The 17,520-nt window shown below is 42.7% G+C and overlaps 1 protein-coding gene across 18 annotated transcripts in view; it reads left to right on the plus strand.

The window, feature by feature from the left end:
• The window catches only part of AKAP13 (A-kinase anchoring protein 13), a 208,791-nt gene that overhangs the window by 122,771 nt on the left and 68,500 nt on the right, over positions 1-17,520 (plus strand). For 2 of the 18 annotated variants that reach the window (XM_014264605.3, XM_026791331.2), the window contains exon 1: positions 12,463-13,320. The exons of 13 other annotated variants lie outside the window; for them this stretch is intronic. In XM_014264605.3, coding sequence (XP_014120080.2) covers positions 13,240-13,320 — 81 coding nt within the window. In that variant the 5' untranslated portion in view covers positions 12,463-13,239. Of the gene's footprint in view, positions 1-6,390; positions 8,239-10,486; positions 10,916-12,462; positions 13,321-17,520 lie in introns of those variants that run through there. 3 more of the 18 variants (XM_074549217.1, XM_026791330.2, XM_026791332.2) reach the window with 3 other exon arrangements.

A 17,520-nucleotide genomic window follows, 5' to 3' on the forward strand; every position in this document is an offset into this window, starting at 1 on the left:
AAACCTGTTGTTTTTCCTGCGGCACCTCAGCTGTTTCTGCTCAGTGTCTGTTTCTGCCTGGTGTCACACACACATCCTGGTATGGCCCAGGGTGACTCAGCTGTGTTGCAGAATGTTTCTGGGCTCAAACTGCTGTTTAAACATAAGATGAGATAAAAGCTTGGGTGATAACTTAATGTTTGCCTCTTCATGCAGCATCCTTGCACTGAGCCGACTGATGGGTCTCTGGCTTGACAGGGACAGACTGGTGGTGGTGAGGAGGTTTTTAAGCCTGGGGCTGTGAAACAAGAATAGATGGTTAATGTTGCAGTGGATGATTCAAATATCATAGTCCACCCAGAAGGACTGTGTGATTTGGTGTCCAAGAATGTGATATCCAAAATAAAAGTTTGGGAGGGAATGGGTTTGGCTGAGCTGGGGCAGCTGCAGGTCAGAATTAAAATCCCCAGGGTCAGAGCAGCACCTTGGTGTGTTGTGTTTGGCTGTGGGCCGTCATAGCTGTCCTTGCTGTCATAATTAATTAAAACTTTCAAGAATAGGAAACTTCTGAATTTTGGTAGAAGACTTTAGTCATAAATTATGCTAAAGAAGAGGCAATGTCTCCAAATGACATGTACAAAGCATGGACAAGAGTGACTTTTTTTATTGGGACCCCAGAGCAGATAGACACAAAGCATAAAAGTTTTTTCTCCATGCTGCTCCTCCTTTCCACTGCTGCTTTGGTTTTTCACTGCTGTGGTCTGTGTTTTGGACTTCTGCTTTGAAATAACCCCAGCAAGAAGGCTGTAACAAGAACATAAAATATTTTGTAATTCATCAGCTATATAGGAATTAGCAGATGGGAGCAAATTCTAAACTAGGCTTTCTTTTGCACTTGGTGTCATGCAGATAATAAAGTTCTTCTTCCACTTCTCTTTCTGCTTCATTTATACATTAAATTTATGCCTAAATAAATATGTACTTGATGTAGCAAACTTTCTGATTTTCTCTTGAGCAGTGGTGAACTTAACTGCTCCCTCCCTTCTTACTTGCTCTGTTTATCATCTTAGTGCCAGTGATGTACTTGGTGAAAATGAAGGCGGTAGCTGTGCCCAGGAGACTAATCCAAAAAACAGAGCAAATATTTCTGGATTACCTTGTTTGCTTTCTGTTCTGTTTGTGTAGTTTGAAACAGAGGAATTGTTGCTATTCTGTGTTTAACCTGAGTTATGCTGCTCTCCTTTCAGATCTGCAGAAGGTCTGATGGGTGGCTTATGGTTTCCTCAGCCTGGTTAGATAGTACTTCTCCCTAAAGACTTTGCACTGATCCCATTACAGCCACTTAATAGTAGTTTCTCCTTATTTTTGCACTTAGTTATTTGGGGGCATATTCTTACTGCATCTTTTCCAATACCATGTGCCTCCCTCTCCTGGAGCATTTCCATCTTCCCCACTGGAGCACCAATACTGAGTTTGCAGGTACCTGGGGGCTGGCTCTGCCTGTCTCTGGCTGCGCTCTCCCTCCTCATGTGTGTCCTTCCAGCTGCTGAGATAAGAGGCAGGAACATGAAGCCTCACCCCTGCTTGCTCATTAGTCTGAGCTCTGGTACTGAGTCTGCTTAGCATCAAGTGACTTGTTTGTCTTGTGTCTGAGACTGTGCTTACCTCCATTAATCAAAAAAAAAAAAAGATCATAATCCTGAACTACTTGACACTGAACTTTTGCTTGGTTTCTTAACACAGCTGGATATACTAAATGCCTGAAAGCTGTTAGGAGGAATATTTCCAAAATACACATTTTCAAAGACTGGAGGTGCAGTTCTCTGAAATGTTGGTTTCAATCTGAGATCATCTTGTGTTTAGGAGTATGAAATCTCTTCTGCCTTTCCAAAATACTGTACTGATTCTTACCAAAAGCATGGAGAGGGATGGGCTGTTAAAATCTACTGAGATTACAGAAGGATTCCTTGGTAATTTGTTCCACTATTATTTCTTTTTTTAACTCACTGGCCATAACAAGGTGAGGAAACACTTACTGACCTGCTTGCCCAGATGACTTGTAGCTTCAAATGCCTGCATTCTAGGGTTAAAACAGAGCAGTAATGTGCCTTTTTGAGCCTTTTAAAGAGAATGATGGTTGCTTACATCATGTCCAGATATTCCTACCTGGAGATAAACCAAGAGAGGCATGACTGTAAAGACTGGGGTCTTACAAAGGGAAGGGATGATAGAAATTCCTTCCTGCAGCACAGGCAGAAATGGGTTTTAGGGCATTTTGCAAATTCTCTGTTTTAATGTGCTTTAAGGAGAAATTGAGAGGCAGCTGAAAAAGCTTTTTTAGTTCATAGCTGTATATTTGGGGGACAGTGTTTGATTTTTCTTGTCAAGCCTTGTTTATTTCTTCTTTTCTGTCTTTGAGGAAGCTGAGTTTTACTTCGTATGCTATAAGCGATGCAGAAAGCACCCAGAAGACTGTAGATGGATCCTCTGCCTTTGTTATAAATCTATGTATATAGACTAAATAAATAGCTTCTTTCTGGGCTTAAAATCCTTGCAGTGCAGCAGACAACAGAAATTTGTGTCTTGGAGTAGCTCCGAGAATTCTTTAATGCTGAAATATCTCCTCTGCTTGCGAACCTGGGGCTCTCCCTCCTCTAGATAAGCAGTTTCTGTTTAAACTGGGGTTTTTTTATGACTGTCCTTTTGGGCAAGCCTTGGCACAGCTGACAGAGACTCTAGAAGTGCATGGCAGGGAAATAAGAAGCTTGAAGGTAAGATTTAAACAAGTCCTCTCTGTTAAAAAGAGCAAGGGGAAAGAAAAAATCTGTGCGTGGGGTATTGGCTTTTTTTGGCTCTTGACAGTTTGAACGTACACTGAAAAAGACTGGAGCACTTTAAAAGCTTTGTAAGTTGTTTTCTTCTCCTTCAAGAAAACAGAATTTAGATAGAAACATCTTGTTTCAACTAGCAACTGAATTAAACGTTGAAAATAGCATATTTTGGTTGAATTTGTTGTTTTGGGTTTTTTTTGTTAGGCAGTCATTAGATTCACAAGAAAAGTACATTCTGTTTTTATGCAAGCCTTCCTGTGAGCAGTACGTGTTCTCTGTCTGGGAAGGAGCACTGTCTGAAGCACCAAATATCTTGTGGCAGCTTGACTCTTAAAATATATTGCGTGTTATCTTTTACAAAGGATGTTGGCAGATGTCTGGATCCCAGCAGTGAAAGAGCAGGAGGGGAGGCAAGACAAGCCTGGGGTTTATTGTGGATTCTTGTTGGAGGTGGAGATGGGAGCCAGGAAGATGGGCAGTGGAGGGTGCTTAGTCCCTTGTAGGGGCAGAAAGCAGCAACAGAAGGGGTATTTTAAGGCAGTATTTAGTGAGAAATTAAGAAATTAATTTCCTTTATTTCTTGTCTGAGTCTGGTGGGCAAGACCACACTTTGGGGACATTCATCCTTTTTCCCCCAAACTCCCAGTGCAGGGGAGGAAATGAGGTGCTGACTGCAGCCACTAAAGAGAGACCAAAGTCAGAAATGGAGCCCAACTTTTATTTTCTTCCAGTCTTACCAACTGGCCTAGCCAAAAAAGAACATAAAATGACAACAGCTGTTGAAAAAAGTCAAAATTGTGTGCCTGTATCAACAGATGTTTCCATAAGCCATTGATTTTTAGGTTGGCCCAGCTTAAATACAGTATGAGGGTGAAAATCAAAAAGGTAAAATCTTATCTAGGAGATGTTTCTCTGGTTAGGAGAACTTTATAAGCTGTCAGAGAAGCCATAAACAAAGTTACACCAAAATATATAGTGGCTTGTAGTTTAAATTGTGAAAATATTTTGCTTTCAATAGCTTTCAGATCTTTTGCTGGGTATTTTTGCTTATGCGTCTGCATTAAGTAAGCCCATTTAACAAAACCTGATCCTCTTATAAACATGGAATAATGACAGTATCCCACATATGGGTTTCATTAATTTTTGCATGTTTTGAAGTTGTCTTTTTTTTTTCTCCTAAAGGCAAGCTTGAGAAACAGAAGAGACTAGTGCTGCATGATAGCCAAAAAAGACTAACTGAGGAATAATAACTTGGAGTAGTTAAATTATTTAACTGTTGTATAACAGATTTTTTTTTTCCAATAGAGAGGGATGCTGCATAATCTGCATTCCTCCCAGTTGCTGTTAGTTGTTTGCTTTGATGCAACTGGCATCAGTTCTGCTGGTTATCTGCAAGCTTTTGTGCTCTTGAGTCTTGTAAATGTTTTGGATTTTAGCCTGAAGAGAAAGCTTCAGAACATTTTCCTCTTTCTTCCTAAGAAAACAAAACCAACTCTTTCCTTGTAGTCACTGGCAAGAAATCTCAGATGCTCCATTTTCCTTATCTGTAGCACAGCAACTTGCAGCTCCTGGGACAGTCCAAATCAGAAGGATAACTCAGGGAAATTGCAGAATATAATAAATGCTGCTTTTTGACATTTTTGGTGCCATTTATCATCATCCATTGTCTTATATGTATTTATCTATTGAAAAAAGCTGTTAAAAATATGGGAATGCATCATCTCTGGCAGGTGGGGAATGAGAGAGGGGAGCACAAAAAGTCAGCAACTCAAACTTTCCTAAAGCACCTGTATTGGCTGACATTCCCCATGTTTGCAGGGACATTCCTTAGCTTTAACTGAGTGGAGAGGCACAGGAGCAGGGCATGGCAACCATTATTCCAGTTAGGATTTAACCTTGCAACTACAAATGTTACTGTAGAGGGATCTTTGAAAAGCTGGTAGAGGTGTAGGATATGTTAGTTTATAACCTTAGAATAAATATTTTGTTCTTTTTCTGGAGCAGCATCAACTATTGAGAAAATTCCTTACTAATGGTGATGCTTCCACATATCTGGCTGTAATTATACATGTTTTATGCCATGAAATTCCTTTAAAAATACTTTCTAAAATCAGGCTATAGGGGAGAATATACTCAGCATGGATTGATGTAGCTGTCCTTAATGATGGATTTGTGGATCCAATGAATCCTTACCCTTGTATATACATCCTTAGTCCAGAGGGATGAAAGTGGGGGGAAAATGGATAAAACCAGGGTTTTTTCCACAGGGGCAACATTCTCTCCTGGGCTCTTGAGCTGTAAAGACATGTTTGTTTAATATTCTTTACAGAGGACTACCAGGGAAACGGATAAAACAGTGAGCAGAGGAATACTCATGTGGTCCTAAAGCAGACCTCCCAGGCAGTAGCTGGATTCCAAATGCCTCCTCTCAAAGTTTGCATTGGATTTCATTTCAGGTTTCCAAATGCATGGAGAGAGGGCACAAAAATATTGGTTGAATGCGGGTGTAGGTGGGAGGGTGATCTGGAGTGGCTGTTATTGCTGGGAGAGGGGCTTGGCTGCACTCAGAGCATCTCAGCTACCCTTGGGGGCTGAGATCCTCCTTCCCACAAAACAAACAGAGAAATTGGAAGGGCAAAACAAATGCCACAGTGTCCTCAACCCACTGCCTTCATTAGCAGCCAAGCAAAGAGCTGACCTGGGAATATGATGGGTGCCTTTGTACAGTGCTCTGCTTTCTCAGTGCTTCCCCTCCCAAATTTTCAATTACAAGATGAAAGAAAAGATAACTTTTTCCCTTTTGACACAGTGCCTGGCCAGGACAATACACTGGGTCGTGTGGGCTTCCGAAGGGCTGAGTCTTAGGGACTTCAGTTAAAAAGGAAAAAAATAAAAGAAGGGAAACTGAATCATTTTCTGGCATGATTTATTCATTTGAATGACCCGACTCTGTTTTTCAGTTAGATTACAGTGCCTTAAACTGTAGGCATGAAAGAATGGTAAAAGTTGAATAATTTCCTCAGTTCAAGATGTGTCAGTTTTATATTGTCCATTAATTTCACTCACTCATGCCATACGTCATTTTTGTTGCGCTTTATCCGCCAATTCATCTACATAATCTGCTACCCTGTCTCTGTTTTTAGCTAAAGACATAATTCATCAGCTAGAGCCATCCAGCAGGCATTTCATGGCACTGATCTCGTGTTATGCTGAGGCATCCTGGAGTGGCTCAGGCCATGTCTGCCTGCTCCTGTGCCCTGCCCACAGCAGTGGGGATCATTTCAGAGCACAGGGATGTTTCCTGCCCTCTGGAAATGTGAGGTGCTCTGTTTTCCTGCACAAAAACGTGAACTGGTTTTTAACCTCATATCTTGAACTGTTGAGATTCAGTCTTTCTAGAATGGGTTGTTATGGGGGAACAGAACATGTATTTTTAGTTGTATAAATGAGTACCTTCTTATATCCTGTAGCTATCCCAATCATGTCAGAATATGCTTTTTTATTATGGATTATATAAAAATGAAGAAGTCCTTTGATTTTTGCATTTTTAAGCTTTATAGATAATGAAACATCCCCTTTTCTTGCATTTGAGACAAATGCAATGATCTCTTCCTTAACTCCTCCGTAGGACAAATCCTTAGACATTGCTTGATTGGACTTGAGCAGGCCTCCAGGTATTTGAGGGATGGTCTGTGCAAACCAATTTCAAGTGACTTGTGTCATGTTTAAAGTGGTTTAAAAACTCCTATAAATGCAATTTGCTATTTTAAATACTTTTATTTATGTTGTTATCTTTCCAGATCCCCAAAATTGTAATCCTTCCTTTATAGGAGAATCACAGTAATTAGCAAGGATTACCACTCATTGTGTGCATGTAAAATTTACATGTTTATTGACAGCAACTGAAAACCATAAAGGAAAACATAAACAAATCTGTTGTGACCAACTTTAGTGTCGGATGAGATCAGAGAAATGAGCGTCATTTCTTCAGCAGCAGTTCCAGGCTGGGCTGAGCCAGCTGTGAAATCAAATCATTATCTTCTATCCACTTGATTTGGTTACAAATTATGTTATTCTTTACAAAGTCCCCATTTTTTTGGTGTTTGACCCAATCTGTAAGTCATTAGAACCCGTGGCCTGGTGGGAAGTGCCTGAGCACAGGACCAGCTGACAGGAGGACACAGGGGATGCACAGCTGATTTGTTACTGCAGTTCATAGCTCAGGTGCTCCTTGACAGCCTCTTTTGGGACTGTTCCTGCTTTTTCCACTCATGTTTTCCCTTCCCTACTTTCAGGATGTTGAAACTCACAGAGCAAAGCAACATGTCCAGTGCTTGACAGCAGGAGTATTTCTCTCAACTCCTATAACACACTAAATAAATATCTGTGGGCTGCTCCAAGATCCCACAGCACTCCAGCCAGCTAGACATCCCAACTGCAGTTATTTTTGGTAGAGGAAGAAGCAGATCTTGCAAAGTGATGTAGAGTCAGCTGAGGGGTTGCTAATCTCTTGAGTGGGTTGTGTTTCTCCTGTAGCCATTTGGGAGCTGTGAGATGGGCAGTTGACTTCCTCTGGAAGGATGTTCAGGCATGCTCTGTGGCTGACCAAAGCTTCAGCATTTTTCTGAAGGTTATTTGGACAATAGAAATTCCTGAAAAATGCACACTGAGTCTAAAAAATATTAGAAAAAGGGAAGGGTCAGGAAGTGGCTGAAGGTCTCTCAAGGTGTTTTTGTATTTTCTGAAAACACGTGCTCCGTGTATCCGTGTCTGACAGCTTTCCAAGCCCTCTTCATTCCCTCATGGCTCTTTAGCTGTTTCTGTCTGGTTCTGTCTGAGCTCAAACACAGGCTGCAGCTGGACAGTGGATTGTTTGATGTTAAATTCAGCCCAGTCGTGTTGTCCCAAAGCATTGCTCCACGAGGAAATGCCTCTCTCCAGACCTTGGTGTGAATATATGATTTAAATAGGGAAGTTTTGGGAGAGTCCTAGGCTGGAGAATAAAACTTGTGTTGGTACTATGGATGATTTTCCCCAAGGAATAAATCAAACCGATGAATATGGAGGTGTTTTAGAACCAAGATTGTGAAGGTTTCTTGCTGCATCACTGACCTTCCCCCTTGGAGTAGCATGGATTTGCCACAGGTGGTGGGGGACTGTCTGTGTCCCCCTCTGTGACTCCTTTTCTTTCCAGGAGGGGGAATTCAAAATCACAGCCAGCCTTTTGGAGCCACTTATAGCTTGGTGGGATGCTGCTGGATCGTGCCATGGCCAGAGGGATGCAGCTCAGGACAGAAGTGCCACCACCCCACAGGGATGCAGACGAACAGGCACAGCTGGACTGGCTCAGCCACAAAACTCCTGTCAGTGCTGCAGTGCTCCTGCAAACATGAGAAATGCCATGAGAAATCCAGGGCTCTTGACCAAGGTTTGTGGTGTGAGTGCTTGCTGGGGTCAACAGCAGCCTGGTCTGCTTCAGAATCCACATTTGAGTGTCCATCGTGGTCTGGTCTCACGTGGGCGCTGCCTCCCTCCCAGCAGACAGGATGGATGTGCTCTCCTTTCCAGATTGGACGTGCTCCTCTTACAGGCTTTGCAGCATTAGAGTACAGATTTCCTTTGCCTTATTTAGTTTTAGGAAAAAAGCGATTTGTTTTGTCTATCCTTGCAAGAGCCAGAAATGTAAAATTTTAAAAAGCCTTCCCAGAAAGCTACTTTCTTTAAAGAAAAGAGCAATTGAAATTGTAATTCTTCTCTCTTACTGCCTGATGAATTTATTGTCACCTCATTTTAGTGCCCAAAAGTGGGTTTTGCCTTGTTTAAAAAAGGGAGAATTTTTTCCTTTCATCTGCTGCTCCATTAGTTCCTATCAGAGTCACGGTTTAAAAAGTTAATGCGCCTGAGTATTTCTGCAGATTGCATCATTGCAGTGTTTCATAACGATATGGCAAAAGTAATTTGAAACAGATAACAATAGTTCAGTCTGTTTCAGGATAACCATGATTTCCTTGTCATTAAGAGGTCTGTTAGCAGGCGGAGGAGGAGGAGGAGTTTTATCTGGATGAGTTACAGATCATATGGCGTGATCAAGTGCGGTTGTTCTTTTTTTTTTCTTCCCCCTCTTTTCCTTCCCTTGAAATCCGCAGCGCTGGACTTGGGTTTGGATATGAAATGATTGGATAGTTTCAAACTCCTGGCTGCACATAGTGGCTCAGAGCTTCCAGATGTTTTCAATAAGGATCCCAGAACTGTCGCATCAGCAGCCGATGGCCGGGGCTGCTGCTCGCGTCTCCTCTCCATTTTGAGCAACTTGCCAAAAAAAGAGAATTATTTTCTTGTTAGGTTTTTGTTTTTTTTAATTTAATCTTTATTTTCTGATCTCCTGTTTCATGGTGTTTCAGAGCATAAATGCTATATACTGTCTAAACACTTGTATGGCATTCAAGGACTGCCTAAATAGCTGGACAAAAGAGACTGAAAGCTTTTGTTCTGCTCTGTCCCGGCTGAGTTGTGTTCTGTGTCTGCCTGACAGTGCCTGTGTGGATTGCAGGCTGTGTGCAAGGCAAGATTTCTAGCCTGAAACAATGCAGCAAAAGCCCCACCTAATGTGGGAACAGGGTGATGGTCTCCCAAGGGAGAGTGTGTCTGGCATATTATCTTCTACTTGTTTATATTATATTCCCCCTCCTCCCTCCTTCCTTCAACAGCAAAGTCTGGAGATGAGGATGAGATGCACTTTGGGTGTCTGTAGTCGTCACTGGTCCCCTGATCTTTGCTGTGAGTCAGGAACATAACTTCAGAAAAAACTCTTGGAACAAATCAGGGATTTTGAAGCTTAAATTAAAAAATAGAAGGGAGAGAAGGGGTTACTTTTTTTCTTGGTGTGTATTGATTCTTTCCCTCTGTGGCTGAAGGTGTGGGGGAGTCAAGAGATCAACTGACCACCTTAACTAGATCTAGACACAATTAAGGAGTAAGGCAGGTCATCATCTTGATTCACAGGACATGCACCAAGTCCTGGGATACATCCTGTGCTCAGAGTCACCCAGCTTGGTGTGAGTCTGGTAGGTTCCCTGGCTGCTTCACTCCACCTGTCTGCACCTTCCACATGGGATTTCTGTTCCTTGCTGCCCCATGAAAGCCCCCTCTGGTTTACTTGTGGCTTTTGGCCGTCCCAAAATGCTTATGCATAGCTCAAGAAAATTGGCCTCCTGCCATGAAAGCTGCACATTTCCCAGCATGTCTCCCATCTGCTTTGACTGGAGATGTTTCTCATTTCCCCTTACCTGCAAGAAGGGTGAGGTAATGTGAGCCTGGGTGTTGTTGCAGCTGCAAGTTGGACCCATCTTGCATCTCTGTGGAAGATGCACTGTCACAGTTAGTGATTCTCACTTCCTCTGCATGGTGGGCATTCCTTGAGCCCTGCAGCTGTACATCTCTTTCTGTACATCATTATCTTTCTGGTTGCCAGAGGAACTCTGTGGATCAAAGGTGAAATGCTTTAAATGGAGTGTCTGAGCAGAGCTATGCAGTTGTTGTTAGGATAAATCTTGGCTGGGCATACCAGCAGCTGTAATTAAATTGATTAAATCTCTCTGCTATATCAGTTTAAATATAAAGGTACTCCATAATGAAACATTAGAACATCATTAAGACATTCTGACTTTGCAAATTCCTGCACCTGAACTAAATTCACATACTTTGTTAATGGGTTCCTGTCTTGTAAATTTAGATTTGAGGAAATCCCTGCCTTTTATGGTAGTGTTTGAAATGCTGGAATGCTGTCACAGCCATTTCTGATTCCTTGTCTCGATGGGCACATGACTGCTGGGACTCATTACTTGTGGAGAAAACTGGTGGCTCCAGAAAGTCCCCAAAGTACGACCACATTGTGTGTGTCCTAATACTGAAAGCAGAAGCTCTGCTCGTTGTTGGAGAGAACGGAGTCATTGGTTGAGATCTTGAGCCAGGGACTGCAGCTGTAAGACAGTCTCATGCAGGAATCCTCCTCAGTTCAGCTGGTGGTGTGGTGGAGATGGAGCTTTGGGATGTGAGGGAGAGCCTGGAGCATGAGGAAAGTGTGGGGAGAGCCTGGCACTGACCAGGTAAGAGTGTAGCTGTGTCCCTCACTGGGAGATCTGGCCTGCTGCGAGTCCCAGCCTGCTCCAGCACCTGAGGATACGCTCAGGTGCAAGGCCCAAGGCCAGCCTTTGTGTCATCCAGTTTCAGGAGAGGAAGCCCTTTGCTTGGTTGCTGAGTCTGCTAAATCTGTAGGGTAGCTTTTGTCTAGTCTGCCTGTACAGATCAGGGTGGCACATCCAGGAGCTCTCAGCAGTGTGGTGGTTCTGTAAACTCCTGGGTTTTGGTCTTTTACCGAACAGGCACGGAAGGGAGTCAGTTCCTGTGTTACTCACAGGCTGTGGTGCAGTGGCTTTGGGCAGTCAGAAGACTGGGTAGCAGTGGGAAGAGAGAAGCTGGAGGCCTTGCATGCAGCAGATGGGTTTAGATCTCCTTTGGAAGATTCATCTTGCATTCAGATGCCGAGAACTTGTGTTTTATCCGTTCCAGTAGGCTGTAGGGTTTGAGTCACCTTTGCAGGAGTTTGAGCTGGTGGCCACAAATCTCTTTATACAAGCAGGGAGCTGGGACCACCCTACAGGACTGGATGAAAAGACCTACAACCCTCTAACTAAGCTCCAGGAGTGGAGCAAATCCCAGCAGCAGGAGGTGGGCCAGTCTGCCGGCGCTGCTGTTGCAGATCAGCAGTCAAACCTCGGGTTGATAAATGCTGTTTGCAATTCTATTTTCTGCTTTGTAGCTTGGGATTAAAAATTCTGCATTTTCAGCAAAGCAGCAAGTTCTGGTCGCTACAAACTCCCAGTCTGAAAACTCTGCTTCCCCTTTTCTTCTCTCTTTTTTTTTCCTTGCGTTTTGAACCGCCCCCATTCCCTTTTGAATCGGTGAATGAGAGAATGTCTAAAGCCAGGGAAGTATGGAAAGATTTCATCCCTGGAGAGGTCAGGGTGGGGTGGAAAGCGGAGGGGGCTGCAAGGGGGCAGTTTGAAAACAGGAAACCATGTGGCAGTGAGCATGCAGGGCCCAGCTGATGTGAATGAGCTATTGAGAGCAGAGAGACTCTCGCTGGCCCCAGCATTAGAAAGACAAAAAACTTTGGGTTGGTTTTTCATTTTTCCTCCCCCCAAGAAAAAAGGCTCTGTCTTTCAGGCTAGAATAGATGAGGGAAGATTATATTTTCTGGACAACTAGTTGCTGAGGTCTTTGCTCTGTGTTGCAAACAAACTAAGAAAAAGTAAATGGCTGATTTCCTTTTTTTTTTTTTTCCATGCGCGCTGATTAAATCATAAGTTTCCGTTCCTGGTTTAGGAAAGCATTAACCTTGAAACTGTCTTTCATTCACCTGGCCTGGGGGAGTGGGAAGAGTCTTTTTACCTCCTGAAAAACACGTCCCTTTGCTCTCAGTCTCGTTTTGGACCGAGCAAGCACACCAAGTGCCTGCAGCCAGAGGTGGAAGAGGCTGGCAAAGAAAAGCTGCTGCTTTTTCTTTTTCTTCCCCCGCTCCCTCCTCTTTTTTTTTTTTTTTTTTTCCTCTCAGTGAATCATGCTCCCACAACTGCAAAGTAAATTTGAAAGCCGGGAGAACACTGGTGCAGGACTAAAAAGGCAAGCAGTGACGTCCCAGCCCAAATCAGGAGGGAGTGGCTTTATTTCATTATTTTCTTTCCTTTTGCCCAGTGCTGTCATTAGAAATTTAAACTTAACTCAAACCCAAGCCGTCTCGCCCGGTGAACAGTGAACTGACTCGGGAGGAGGAAAGTACTTTTTTGTTGTTGTTTCTTTCAGTGCATGAGGGCGTGAAAAACAAAACGCTTTGGTGACACTATTTGCGTTGGATACCGAGATTGGTTTTTTTGGTTTGTTTTTGTTTTCTTCCTGAATTAGACCCATCGTGGCTGAGCCTACCTTCTGCATTTCCACTTGGAGTGTCAGTATTCCTGCTTCACACATCTGGCTTTTGTTCTCTTTTCGGGCAGGATTTTCATTCTGGTGCTTTTTGGATATCAAAGTTGTCTGGAAAACATTTTTTTTTTGTTATTATTACTGTAACAGGAAGGCTGATACCATTCTTAGCAGTCGCAAAAAAAAATAATCCTATATGTATAAAGCTGTCTTCAAATATCTTTTGTTTGCTATAAGTTCCTGCATTGCCTGTATAAGCAAATCTGTTCCGAGAAGACTTTATCAGCCGGGCGCAGCGCTGGGATTTTCGTTTTCCTGTTAAGAAGCTCGGGCAGACTGGTGTGCTGAGACACAGGGACTCCTCTGAGCACGGATGTGAGAGGTCTGGGGCTGTGGTGAGCCCAGGGTTCATGGTGGGCTCTGCTCCTCTGCTCCCAGCTCTTTGGACAAAATGTACGAACGCCACAAGAGGCGATACAGCCTGTGCGACATCTCCAAGGTGGACAGGACTGTAGATGTTGTATTGTTGAAGGTATGATGTTTGTATATATTTATTTATGGGTTCCCTTCCCTCTCTCCAGGGGATCAGTCTGTTCCTTGCTGTGCTCATGTCCCTCAGGATGATGCAGTGGGAGGGACAGGTGGAAGAGCTCTTGCTCTTCAGCATGGAGGTGGTTTTGAGTTTTATCAAACCGTATCATATTATTATCATATCATTATCTCTGCAACTAAATAATCTCTTGTGGTGTGCACTCTTTGGGAGAGCTCCCTGGCCGTCTTTCCTGCCCTCTGCCCTTAAACAGTCCCTGGTTTGAAATCCCAGCTGGACTTTTGTGTGAGGGGAAAAGGCTTTCCATTTCCAATGCTTGCTTTTTGAGATTGAAAGGCACATGTTCTCCAAAAAATGCATTCTGCCAAAAAAAGGCATAGTGGATGGATCCTCCTTTGCCTCTGTTTTTTGTTTGTGTTAGAAGGGTTGCTGTCAGTCTTGTTGTTTGGGTGTGATTTTGTCTGAGGATGGGTTGGAGCAAGAATCAGGAGTGGCTCTTGGCTAATTGTCCCAGTGTGTTCCTCCTCTAATCTAAAATTAGCAAGTGCTCCACCAAATGGCACAATGGCAGTCTGGGAATGTCCTGTCTCTGTAACAGCTTTGTGGAGCTTCAGCAGTTTTCCTGGCAGAGTGGATGGAAATAAGAGAGAAGCCAGAGGGACTGCAAAACACAGCCCAATTCAGAGATCTTAATTGCTGGAAGATCATTTCCTTTCCCTCTCCCTTTTTGTCTTTTCTCTTCTTAGCTGAAGTAGTGGGATTCTGCATGATCATATGGCTTCCTTTTTTATGGTTTTTGGTTCATGCTCTTGTTTCCAAGTCAATACAAGAAGATATAACAAATTTATTTTCAATTAATTCTTGTTCTACTTTATCTGCACTAAAAGAGACCTAGCTCTTGTTACCTTGCTTTGTTATGAATGAAAGTGCTTTCCTTTAATTCAGTGTACCCAGTGGTTTTGGTGGCACAGATAGCTGTAAGTTGTTTTCTCTCCCAGCTCAGTTTTTTAGAGTATTTTAGACCTCTGAAGTTACTAATGCTGGTTGAGGATTGAATCCCATGATACTCAGTCTATAGACACAGTATGAGTAATTAAAAATGTTGTTGCATTGTTCACACACACTATTTCTTCCACAGAAATAGTGTGTGTGTACAATTCTTAATAATTCCTGGGAGGAGACCTGGTTCCTCTGATAATTTTGGTTGCCAATAAAAAGCACAATCTTTTTCTTTATGAAGAGTATCTGAATGCCTGGGTTAAAATACAGTTCACTAGAATTATCCAGCTTCAGTGTTTCTGATGTCATCAGTTCCTTAAATTAGTTTTTATTCAGCAAAGCTTAGATTTTGTAACAAAATGTGGCTCTTATTAGTTCCAACTGGTATTTTCCTAATTGAGTTTCAGAACTGTGGGTTATACTGTCTGTTCCTGCAAATGACTCAGTGTCCATATATGTGTGCGTGTGTGCACGCATTGCTGCTCCCAACATGGGCTGTACAGCCTGCAGATGTTTAAAATAGGAGGGTGCTGGTGACAGCTACAGCTACAGTCAACTCTAGCTCGATTTTCAGTCGTCCTTCATATTTTCTCTGGTTTCTATAACATAACTGGTAGATGAAATTGAATTTTGATGACCTAGGGATCCAAGCCAGCGCTTGAGTGCGTCAGTGGCAGATCATCTCTTGACGTTAATGGGAGTTGGATCAGGCCCTTAATGAGGGAGCTGGGGGTGGGGTTTCTGTTGGGTTTGGTTTTCATTAAAATACTGAAATAAAACTGTACCTTATCTAGGCCATTGTATTTTGGGGAGTTCAGAGGACAGGGTTTCTTAAATATTGAAAAGCAAGTACATGTCGACAGAAAAAAACAAACCCAAATTGGATCCATCAAGAGTGTTTGAGCTGATGAAATATTAACAAGATACCTGCAAAGCACCAAAAAGCTTTCAATTTGGCTGCAGGTCGACTCAGACAAACTTTCATTTCGTGAGTAATAGATGAATATGTTCGTTCTTTGCTTCATTTTAAGGTAGGGAACTCAGTAATCATAGAATTGTTTAGGTTTTAAGGACCTTTAAGATCATCAAGGCCAGCCATTAACCCAGCACTGTCAAGTCCACCTTTAAACCATGTCCCTCAGTGCCACGTCTGTGCATCTTTTAAATACCTCCAGGGATGGTGACTCAGTCATGACACAGGAAAGAAAACCAGCTGCTGAAAAAGGACAATGGGAACAAGTGGTGAAGAAAGATTTTTGGATGCTTAATGTTTATAGATGAGATTATATTTGCATTAATTGCATCCATTCTTAGAAAGAATTGCAAAAGAACTTTTGGTTCCTACCCATAATTTTGTCATCTGAAAGGCCACTGTCTTGAGACTCAAATTTTCCATGTTTAGATTGAGCCTGAAACAGTGGCTTGTGAAGTTATGAAAAAAATGAACCTCAGCAATTTTGAGGCTTGATGCACACAATTATTTTTGGCTTAAGCATAGTTTCCTCCTCTTCTCCACACATGAAGAAGCAAGAGGCAGCAGGTTACCAGCAGTGTCCCAGTCCCTGCTGGAGGTAGGACTTCATCCTGGGAAGAATTTCCTTACTGTGAGAGATGTGAGAGCCTGGCACAGCTTGTCCAGAGAAGCTGTGGGATGCCCCATCCCTGGAGGAGTTCAAGACCAGGCTGGATGGTGATTTGAGCAACCAGGAAAAGATGTTGGATTTGCATCACCTTCAAGGTGCCTTCCAACCCAAACCATTCTATGATTCCATGATTTTATGTCCTTTCCTGGCTGCTGCAGCAATGCAAACTCGATGACCTTGGATCCTGAACTTACTGAATGCACAAAAGCCTGGATGACGCAGAACTGACATAAAAATTTGCCGTCATTGTTCCTGCTGGGTTTGCATTGTAGCACATGAGGGAGAAGTTGTGGGGTGTGTGGGATGTCTGCTAGTCTGAGCAGAGCTGAGCTCTGAGCAGCTACGTGCAGGGTAAAGCAGTCTGTGCTATGTTATTGCAAGCCCAAAATGGGAAGTCTCGGTGTGCCCATGTGTGCCTTGGCAGCCCTGTCTCATTTCTATGTTGTGCCTGCTACCACAAATAAAACTACAGGGACAGGATACAAAAACCACACTGGCTGGCACCTTGCAGATAGATCTATGTGAAGTCAGACAGGCATTCAATAGCAATGAACAGGCAGTGCTTTGCAAAGTTGCAAAGTAAGAACTGGGCTTGCTTTGGGAATGGGAGACTGAATAATCACAGCTGGGAATATTTTCTAACATTTTTTGCCTATATCTGCATTTCACCTCTGTATGTGAATGCTGAAGTTGTTAAGGGTAGGCATCAGGAGTAAATTTTTTCACAGCTGGGACAATGAGGTTTGATTTTTCTGCTTGATTTTCTGCTTTTCAGATGAACCAATCCCATTTAGCTTCCAGCTGAAGATCAGAACATTATTAATGGAATTAAAACCAGCATTAATAATTAATCAAGGTATTTTGAAGTTAAAAGGACAGCACTATTAATTGGTTTTTCTGCTTCCTGGCTGCTCTGGTAGCTTTACTCCAGCACCAGGGAAAATGCTCTGATTGATCCCTACCTGCCTAAGGCAAATTGCCATTTTCAACATCCTAAGCTAAAAGTAGTCTGTGGAGAAGTCCCTGAATTAGCTGGAACTAGGCTTCCTTACATTTTATGTTGAAGTTTTTCTTCTTTATTATCACATAAGCAAGTTCATTTCTTCTTTGGAGTTGTTCTGGGGATGGATATGCCCAGCTGATGGGTATGTGGTGTTCTTCAAACTTTGTGGCCCTAAAATGACTAAACTTTAATCCAATATCTATCCATGCTGTTCGGGTCATTGGAGCATGGAAGGACAGAAGTGTCTTTAGAATGCTGTAGAGAATTTTTTGAGTTTTTCTGTTGGTGTCTCATGTAGAATTACAATTGAAAGGGCAGCTTAAATGAAATTATATGTTTTCACATTAGACACATACATGTTTGTGGGAATTTTTCTCCCATATTAGCTAAGAGATGGATTTTTTTGGGGAAAGAAAATGCTGTTATTTTTGAAGCTTAATTGAAGTCTGTTGACTTTTAGTTTTGCTGGTGGAGGACATTGCAGTGCCAAGGGCTGGAAAATGTACTTGGGGCACACGTTCCTTTTCCCTGCTGGGA

Source organism: Zonotrichia albicollis, chromosome 11 (assembly GCF_047830755.1).
Source record: "Zonotrichia albicollis isolate bZonAlb1 chromosome 11, bZonAlb1.hap1, whole genome shotgun sequence".
NCBI lineage: Eukaryota > Metazoa > Chordata > Aves > Passeriformes > Passerellidae > Zonotrichia > Zonotrichia albicollis.